This window comes from Papilio machaon, chromosome 18 (genome assembly GCF_912999745.1).
Source record: "Papilio machaon chromosome 18, ilPapMach1.1, whole genome shotgun sequence".
In the NCBI taxonomy this organism is placed as follows: Eukaryota; Metazoa; Arthropoda; class Insecta; order Lepidoptera; family Papilionidae; genus Papilio; species Papilio machaon.
Genome location: NC_060003.1, coordinates 386,813 through 397,041, shown reverse-complemented (window position 1 = coordinate 397,041; position 10,229 = coordinate 386,813). Strand labels below are relative to the sequence as shown.

The following is a 10,229-nucleotide window of genomic DNA, read 5'->3' as shown; positions in this document are numbered from 1 at the left end:
AAACAATAAACACAAAGAATTACATGCGTCATCTATAGCTTGCATCTAAAGCTATCAATAATTTATTTGCAATTAAATCTAAGAACGAAAGTTAGCTTACGAAACATTATCGGTCACGATTTTCTTAGGTTACGTTGACTGTAACTGATGGTCTGCCTACACCATAACTACTATCTAGATGTCATATATAAGGAGACAAAGCTAAATTTGTTTTTTTTTTCATTTCAATTTAAAGGATATACATTTATCCGTAAAAATATTTTAATCTTTTACTCAGCAATTTAAAACACGTTATCAAATAGATTTCTTACTTACTTTATCGATATATAAAAACATTAAAACATTGCCCATCACTATTATAACATTCCCACATACGTCGCGCGAAATATTAAAAAGCATGTTTTTGTGTAGCGAAATGAGATCAGTTCCCTTGTTAGTTACAAGTTTATTGTTTATATCTAATGCACGCGAATCCGCGTCACTCGAGATTTAGGGGACCTGATAAACGTCGAGTTTCACTTTTCTTGATGTAACCTGCGGAAATACGGAATACGATGTTTGATAATTTATTTATCGATCAAAATATAAATATATTCGATTAGTGAACTAGCAGACAAACAGCTTTAAAAATGCTGTTTATAAAGAATACTTTTTGATATGTTCCAAAGTGTGCACTGTAAGGCTCTATTTAAAGGCAAGCATTTTTGTTGTAATTAGACTTCATTGAATGTTGTAACAAATTAAACTTTATACAGACCCTTACAGTAAATTTAGTATTTAATAAAATTAATATAGCCAAGAAAATGGTAACACTTTTTTTCCATAATTTTGGATAGTGTTCGACTAAAGGCCGGAAAATCTGTAGTTTCTCTAGTATTGTTACGTCGTAGGATAGCTGTCCCCATTGCTCGTTTGACCCTATCTCTTATAAAAAAAAATACTTATAAGGACGAATTGTTACTTAGTTGATTTCATTTAATAGCAACTTATTATATGCATAAAGTAGCAAATGCAACAGACAATTGTTGCAGATGTAACAATATTATGACGAGACAACAATTGGGATGAGCAGATCACGCAATACCTTTTATATTAAAACGGGGTCGACATATACAATAACCACGATCTATACAATTGTTATTCAATCATTTTAGTTACCGATAGTGTTACAAAATGTCTCCGTTTGTCTTCTACTTGTATTGTTAACTGAAAACATCTGCAGGAATTTCAAAATTCATTCCATATATGAAAATAAACTATAATGTCTTTTGTTCCGATTCGTGTCAATAGAGATAGCAATCGGTTTAATTTCAGTGTTGAATGGAATGCCTGAGGGAGCCATTGCTTAGAACTTTTATCGTTGAAAATTTAACATAAAGGAATATAATATAATGTATGTACGAGGTAAATTCTGAATATGTTGTTAAACTAAATCGATGGCTCCTACGAATAAGGGCCAATGTGCAAATTGACAACTTTTCAGGAGAGGCTCTCAAAGTTTTAACCATTTATAAGAAAACAGGCCAAAGAGGCTTTTACTTCAGGAAAAAATAATATTTAAACATGAAAATGTGTAATTTGTTTAGTGCATGTTGTTAACTAAGAGGTAGCTTTTAACACAAAAAAGTACAAAACAACAATTTGTTATTTATAATAATATATTTAATTCAGTCTTAGATCCGCATCCTCATATGGCTTTACCCGCCTAAACACTCGGCTTTCATGTTCCTAACAAAAACTTCCCACATTAAACTTGATGACTGTTCGCTTTCACGACATACCTATCTCACAAACATCTCACAAACACGTACAATGATGGTATTCGAAGACGTGGCTTTTGCAGCTGAAAGTTGAAACGAACTTCCTCATGCGTCTACGTGATACCTCAAGAAAGTGCATCTGAAAACGTAAGCTTGTAAAGTAAAAGTTCGTCATTAGAACAGATCTATATATATATAAAAGAAAGTCGTGTTGGTTACACTATTTATTACTCAAGATCCGTCGAACTGATATAGCTGAAAATTGATGGGGAGGTAGCTTAGAACTAGGAGACGTACATAGGAACATTTTTATCTTGTGTGCATTTTTTTTATTCCGCGCAGACGAAGTCACGGGTAAAAGCTAGTTGAGAATAAAATGAGACAGGAATTCATGTGTGTGTAAAAACACAAGCGAAAGCGGGTGCCAAAAGTGCACGTTAAAATTAAAAAGAAATACAACCCCGCTTCATTTATCCAACCCCTTTTATGGCCTTAATACAGTATCTATTGTTAGTAAAATTATAGAATACCAAAGCACCATACATGTTAGTTACCTATCACCTATCTATTTATCGCTTCCGCAGATCATTTACAACTCATTCTCAGACATCGTGGCAGTCTGAAAACGAGTGCGAAAATATCTCACGTACCATCAAATTATGTAATTATTTTTTTTATTTATAACATCTTACTAATATAACAAATGCTAAAGTTTAGATGAATGGATGTTTGTTTGAAGATATCTCCGGAACGGCTCAACGGGTCTTGATGTAATTTGGCACTTTGTAGAACATAGTATAGAAAAACACCTAGGGTACTTGTTACGTTTTTTTAGCACAGGGTCACGGGCGATAGCTAGTATTTATAAGTCTACAATTATAATTGTATCGTTTGTGACATTTTTGTCCTATCCCTGTACTTATTAAGTCAATAGTCGCTCTCTTTACTTAGCTTTTAAGTTTAAATGTAGGTAATGGACCCGTGAGATCAATATGTAACATAAAAGTAATAGATTGTTAGATTCATGTGAACACTATTTCAATATATCTGCATAACATCTTCCGTTCTTAAATTAATTATGTTCATTAGTACCGCTGCGGGACTTTCTTCGAGCGCCAAAACAAACTGACCTATTGTCCGGCGGCCGCTATAAAACAACTCTATCGCACCATCTCACCCGCAAGTGTGCAAGTACAACATTGTACTGGGGTGACCATGCTACGCGGATAAGAAAAGATCTTTACTGAGAAAGATAGACTGGAGAGACCGCTTTACCTTCAAAATTCCAATCGGTAATTTCTGAAATCCACAATAATAGTGTTCGAAATTGGTTTCTAAATTAAAATTAGGACTTTAACCAGACCATGTAAAGGTTCATTTAGACATAAGCCGGAACTGAAGTTGGGACTGTCAGAGGATGACGTCAGTAGCGGTATAACGCTCTCATGTATTTCCATACGTTTGTCTCGCTCTAAAGCGACTGCCGACTGTTGTTCGTACGATTCCGGCTTATGTCTAAATGAACCTTTACATACTCAATCAAAGGTTTTCCAAATGCAATTCAACGATTTTTATTTCCCATTATCTTACTAATATTATAAATGCTAATGTATCTCCAGAACGGCTGCGCCATAGATATTTTATTTTATTTTATTTTATTTTATTTAATATTCGGACAACTTACAGCTAACTTATAATTTAATTTTGATATAAATATAAACTTAAGGCTAATTAAAAGTTGTCACAGATGGGTGTAAATGCAGGTAATGAAATTCACTTCTTGTTGTCTTTTTTTAAGCTAATCCACAAAGTCCCTTGAACTCTCAGTCATGCACTGAAGAAACGGTCATTAAAAAATTGTTTGATTTTAAATGCTGACATGTTAAATATATCAATATGATCAGAGATTGCATTATAACATTTGCACGCTCGTACTAAATAACTGTTCTCCCTATACCTATTCTTAACTCGCGGTGTATATAATAAGTTGTGTTCACGGGGGCGAAGCCCACACTTGGGAACAATGATGCCTACTTGTTCGAGGAGTTCAGGGCAATCGACCACGCCGTTTACAATACCGCTGAGAAAAGCTAAGTCTGCCACGCGCCTTCTCTCTTCTAGCGGTAACAGATGAAATTTCTTACAACGAGAGTAATAATTGTAAACAAATGTTCCAGCACGGTATTGTATGAACCGAAGAAACCGTCTTTGTACGTTTTCTATGCGGTTTTTGTAGGTGTGATAGCAAGGGTTCCAGACTTGAGAGGCGTACTCCAGGTGGCTACGTACGTATGCACAATATAATATTTTGAAGGTCTTAATAGTTTGAAATTCAGATGACATTCTCAAGACGAAACCTAATGATTTTGAAGCTTTATTAATAATAGTGTTTATATGAGTATCAAATAGAAGTTTTGCGTCAAAAATGACACCAAGGTCTGTTGTATTAGTTAAGGTGCGGAGTGTAGTACTCTCCAGTTGATAATTGCCCACAATAGGATCTGGTTTTCGCGTGAAAGTACAGACGAAACATTTAGAAACATTTAAGTCTAGTTTGTTGAGGAAACAGTATTCTTGGAATCGATTTAAATCATCTTGAAGGTTCAGTGTATCTTGGTTGGTTTTTATGGGGCAGAGAATTTTCATGTCATCCGCGTACAATAGAATTTTTGAGTATTGGAAACAATCCGAAATATCATAAATAAATAATGTAAAAAGAAGAGGTGCGAGTAGTGAACCTTGAGGTACCCCAGACGGTATGCTCATATTGGCGGATGTGAACCCGTTGAGCACTACCGTTTGGCACCTATTCTGCACATATGACGAAAACCATCTGAAGAGATTGCCTCTAATACCTACCTGCTGGAGCTTTTGTAGCAGGATTATATGGTCTATCCTGTCGAAACATTTACTGTAGTCGGTGTAAATAACATCTACCTGCGAGGGTTCAGACATATGTTCGGATAGAAACTCACCACAGAGTATGAGGTTCGATGTTGTGGACCTACCCCTAAGAAAACCGTGCTGTTCTAAGCTAAAAGTGTGTTTCAAAGTGAAGTATAATTGTTTGTGTATTATTTTTTCCAGAACCTTGGCAAAAATACATAATTTCGAGATTGGCCTGTAATTTGTAATGTCATTTTTCGGTCCTTTCTTATGTATTGGTGTTATGTAAGCAGACTTCCATATAGAAGGCATTACTCCTTCATTAAGTGAACGCCTGTATAACATACTAAGTGGAATTGTTAAGCTTTTCGCACAGTTATAGATAAAGATAGGGGGTATGCCGTCTGGGCCTGCTGATTTATTTAGGTCTAAGGTTTTAAACAGTTTTTCGACTTCGGTATCTAGTACTTCTACGGTGCCTATGTCCGCGCTGAAATCCGGTAAATTAGGCTCATATGAGGAAGAGGCTGGGGTTTGCGTAGCGGAAGGCTGCAAGAAGGAAGAGTGAAAGTACTCGGCGAACAAATTACAAATCTCATCTACTTTACTTGCATGTCGGTGCCCGAATTTCAGTTGCGAGGGATAGGAGTTGGCTTGCTTTTTAGATTTAATGTAAGACCAAAAGGCCTTTGGATTTTTTTGTATGTTGTTTTCAATACAACTTATATATTTACGAAACATATCCTCTTCCATTTCAACAGCTCGCTTCTTTAAAATATTATAAGAATTTGAGTCACTGATGTTCTTATATAATTTGTATTTTTTTAGGTGTTTGGTTTTCTCTTTCAGTAGTTTGATTAATGATGGTTTATACCATGGAGGATACTTACGCATAGGAAAGACGTTTTTAGATGGAATATAAGTGTTACGCAATTCATTTAAGGTTCGGTAAAGGAAACTGACTGAGTCGTCTAGGCATTTGTTGTGGATCTCTTTTTGCCAGTTTATTTTATTTAATTCCGCTGATATGGATTGGTAGTCTCCTTTATGGTATAGATATTTAACATAAGGCAATGAAGGGAGTGACTGTGATCGTTCAAACTCTGTAACTATATGTAAGGCTTTGTGATGAGGGTCCTCCGTCACTAATGGACTAGAGCAGTGTGTTACTAATAAATTATCCGTTGAGAATACTAAATCTAAAATTCTATTATTGACTAAATTATTTAAACTTTCGTGAGACATCATAATTAATTAATTAAGAAACGGCTTAACTCACGTTTGATCGTCCGGTGACGGCACCGACTAGTTTCGAACCCATCGGGGGTCCATCTTCAGGGCGAGTGTTTAATCCGAAGACTTCGCGGTCGCGTCGCGTCTCGCACTGGTCTTCTATTATTGACATTTAAAATGGAGTTGTATTGAAACATATTACATAAAGTGAGATTGTCAAATAAATCAAATTGATAGGATCCTTGAATATTTCGAGGTTCATAAGATACACCATCATCCGAGAGTACCCACGTGAGATTTGGCAAGTTAAAGTCGCCTATCACAACAAATCTATCCGACGGCCGAGCTAATATAATATCGGTTAAGGTAGATGCAAATAACGTTGTTTGAAGTGCAAGCGAGTTCCCTAAGTTTTGATGACACATATAAACAACACAGATATGCAAGTTGTAGTGTGACTGTGAAGAAAATTTGCGTAATGAGAGTGATAGCCACAAGTCCTCGGCCTGAGAGCACCAGTCATCGCGGCCTTCGGCAACGAGATCCCGCCGCGCTGCGATTAGGACGCCCCCTCCGAGGGTCTGCTCCCTCGCCTGATAATTTCTATCACGCCTCCACACCAAATATCGGTCGTCGAATAGCTCGCTGTTGTTAATACCATCAATTAACCATGTCTCAGTGAGACATACTATATCATAGTCACATAGACAAATATTTCTATAGAAATCTCCCGTTTTTGTACGTAAGCCGCGTACATTTTGATAGTAGATTTTTATCGAATACATCTTGATCTAAGGAGTTTTAGCGGCTGAGTGGTAACTAGAATACGTTTTGTGGCAGAAAAAATATATGAACTTAAATTATTGTTGTAACGCGCGTGTGAGAGGCGATTTAAAGATGAGCAATCATGTTTAGCGGTGGAAGCAATGTGTAGATTATTGTAAATATGTGATAATAGCGTGTAATAAATAATTTGATACCGAGCGAAATACGAGCGCGCGGGTACTTCATGCGCCCATTGCGCGCGGTACGAGTGAAATAATGTGACAGGGGTTCTCAAACTTTGCGTGCAAGTGTTATAATACTTACAGGAATGAAGAAGGCAAAGTATACATATTTGATAGGATAAATGTACGCATTCGGAGGTGACAATACTAATCAATTGCACAGTTTTTTTAGGTCGGCTTCGGTTTTGATGGCTATAATTGGTGAGGTCGGGTTTCTCCGCATAAAGATTTTTGATCCCTTCACCCAAGTAAAAGCAAAATTTTTTTCCTTTGCTAGCGCCTTTGCCTTATTGAGCAGGATTTTGTTGTCAACAGTGAGGTGATCATTAATGAATATCCTCGTACCGCCTTGAAGGCCCAGGTCGGCTGCTGTGATTGTGAGTTTTCTGGCTGCCGCAACGAAATCGTCTTTTTGGTATCGGTTATGAACCGATACCACAATTGACTTGATCGTGTTATTGCCGCGAGATGGCACTCTTGTGATGTAGTTGATCTGGTCTTTTGTAATAGGGCATTGAATGAGGTTGCCTATTTTAGTAACTAATGAGAATAAATTCTCCGAGTTAGTCATTGGAACCCCTTTTATTTCCATATTGTTCATGCGGGCTCTTTGATCTTGTTCTCGAGCTATAGTTCTAAGATCACTCACTTGCTGCTTCAGGATAGATATGTCGTCTTTGGACTTCTTGAGCTCTTGCACTTCTTTGTCCAAAGCACTAACTTTGCCTGTCAGTGTATCCACCGAATACTGAACAAAATCCATTGACGCCTTTACATCGGCGATGTCAGACTTCAATAACTTCAGGTCAGCAATATCGGCCTTTAAGCTTTTAAGATCTGTTTGTATTAATTTCACTGTTTCAATCATCGACGGGAGTGGGGCCAACTGGATCCTCAGGCACTTCAAATCCTCCATCACCTTCTCAAGATCGACTGGGAAGGGGGCTTTGGACGACCCCGAACGCGGGCTGGAACTTCCGGCAACTTTACAGGTAGCACACCTCCATGTGTTGAGCCTGTCACCGAGTTTTCGGTACCCGTTCTCCGTTATACCCGCGCAAGGGAAATCGAAGTGCCCCTGACAGGAGCTGCATTGCGCACCCTCTCTAAATTCTAATTTGCATCTAGTGCACACGAACATCGTGAAAAAATAAAAATAAAATGAAAGTTTAGGAACCGGTGGTAATTGGCGTTGCGCGGGGTAGGGATAGGCGACTCCGCTAGCACGCGTATGCACTGTTTGACAACACGAGTGTGACTGATATATAACATAACATAGATATATAACATAACTGATATAACATAGATATATAACATAATCTGAAAAAACACATGGACTACTAATTAAGTTTATCATAATCTGGTGCGTTCGGAGTCGCGGGCGACAACTACAACTTATACAAACATTAATATTTATCTTTAAGAAGCTTGTCCACTTTATAATTAAATGTAACATGGTGTTATTAGTTATACGTAACTGGGGGCCTGTGATCGGCGGGTATCAGCGACCCGATCTGCCCGCTATCGGCACGATGACGCCTGTTGCCGTTGATGTAAACGCATTGCCACAACATTCACAAAAACAACAATTTAATATCTTACAACTGAAGTGAGAAGATTGATGTGAAAGGGTTCTAATTGATAACACCAAAAACCGTTATCTGATTCAATGTTTTAGGTTACATACACCTTTGTTTAAGTAAGTTTATTATCGGGAGCAACACAAGTAACAATTACTTCATCGGTACAAATTATCTTCCCCCATTGCCTAAAAATAAATTTCAAGCTTATAAATATAAAAATAACGATACTTTCAACCCCTCACAACATATTTTTCGCGTTAAAAAGTAGCCTTTGTCCTTTCCCCATGTTATCTGTTTTTTTTTAATTTCATTTAAATCGGTTCAGTAGTTTTAGCCTGAAAGCGAGACAGACAGGCAGAGTTCCTGTCATATTTATTAGTAACTAGCTTTTACCCGCGACTTTGTCCGCGCGGAATAAAAAAAATGCACACAAGATAAAAAGTTCCTATGTCCGACTCCTAGTTCTAAGCTACCTCCCCATCAATTTTCAGCTAAATCAGTTCGACCGATCTTGAGTTTTAAATAGTGTAACTAACACGACTTTCTTTTATATATATAGAAGTATAGGCATTTATAAGGATTAAGGGAAAAGATCGGATTTGATCAAAGTTGTATAGAGTTAAAAATGTCAGTGGCAATCATGTGGTTTTAAATAATATTTTTACTACAATTCTATTGAACCTTTAAATTTCTATAGAATTTAGAACGCAACATCGCAAATACGTTAAGCATTTAATAATAGGATCGCGGATGTTACGAGTAAAATACTTGGCTAATAAATTAATTACATAACAATTAACTTTAATAAACTAGTCACAAAAAGCGCCATGTTGACATGACAGTGTGCGACCGCGCTCTATCTGCGCCTGTGTGAGAACTGACGGACAACAAAGCTGACGTACACATATAAAACAATGAAGAAATTATATAAGGGGCTATATTTAATAAATAAATTGACTATAAATGTATTTTTAAACAAATATGACAAAGATATCCTTTTAACCTAGCCATTATTACCGCGGTATTCTAAAAACTACCTACTACTGTTACTGTTACTGTTATCCAAATATTTATTTCAGTAATCGTTACACAACATTCTTTTAAGATCTGATATTAAGAATCAGGGCAGAATAACTTATTTTATATGTTAAACAAGTACAGTCAAACCTGGATAAGCAAGAATCCAAGAGACCGAGATATTTATCTCGCTCATAGAAATTTCTCGCTTATAAAGGTTTCTCGCTTATCCAGGTTTTACTGTACTTAGTCATGCAGTGATGCAGCGCCGTCTCTTCTCTCAATTGTTGTCAAAGTATTAAAAGCCCTTGATTACTCTATTTAAAATGTTTGAAGTCGGAATATTGCACTGCAATGTCGGTATTGTCGGCTTAAATTCAGACAGAGGTATTGAAGTAAATAATCACATGCTTTCTGTATGTTCCCTTTTATTATTGTAATAATAATATAATTACATAAAGTGCTTATTTATGCTACAGAGAATAATTATAAAAGCGAAAGTTCAGATGTATGGATGTTTGTTAGAAGGTATCTCTAGAATGGTTAATGTGATCTTTCTGAAATTCGGAAATGTAGAACATAGTCTGGAAAAACTCATAGGCTAAGTTTTTTTTTTTTTTTTTTTTTAGTTTTTAATTTCGGAGTCTCGGGCGACATCTAGTCAGACCAACATCATTGTTGATTACTGAAAAAAATATATGTCTTTTAATAAAAAAACAAACTATAAGAATATTATATTTCGG

General features: G+C 36.5%; 1 protein-coding gene across 1 annotated transcript; it reads right to left on the bottom strand.

Annotated features, from left to right (window-relative positions):
- Positions 1-7,037: 7,037 nt before the first annotated feature.
- Positions 7,038-8,027, bottom strand: LOC106710075. The gene has a single exon (XM_014502052.2). The coding sequence runs from the start codon at positions 8,025-8,027 to the stop codon at positions 7,038-7,040; it is 990 nt and encodes a 329-aa protein (XP_014357538.2).
- Positions 8,028-10,229: the final 2,202 nt, after the last annotated feature.

What these genes read in the sequence shown, in the direction of transcription:
- LOC106710075 (XM_014502052.2), bottom strand. Translation starts at nt 8,027, where the DNA reads ATGTTCGTGTGCACTAGATGCAAATTAGAATTTAGAGAGGGTGCGCAA.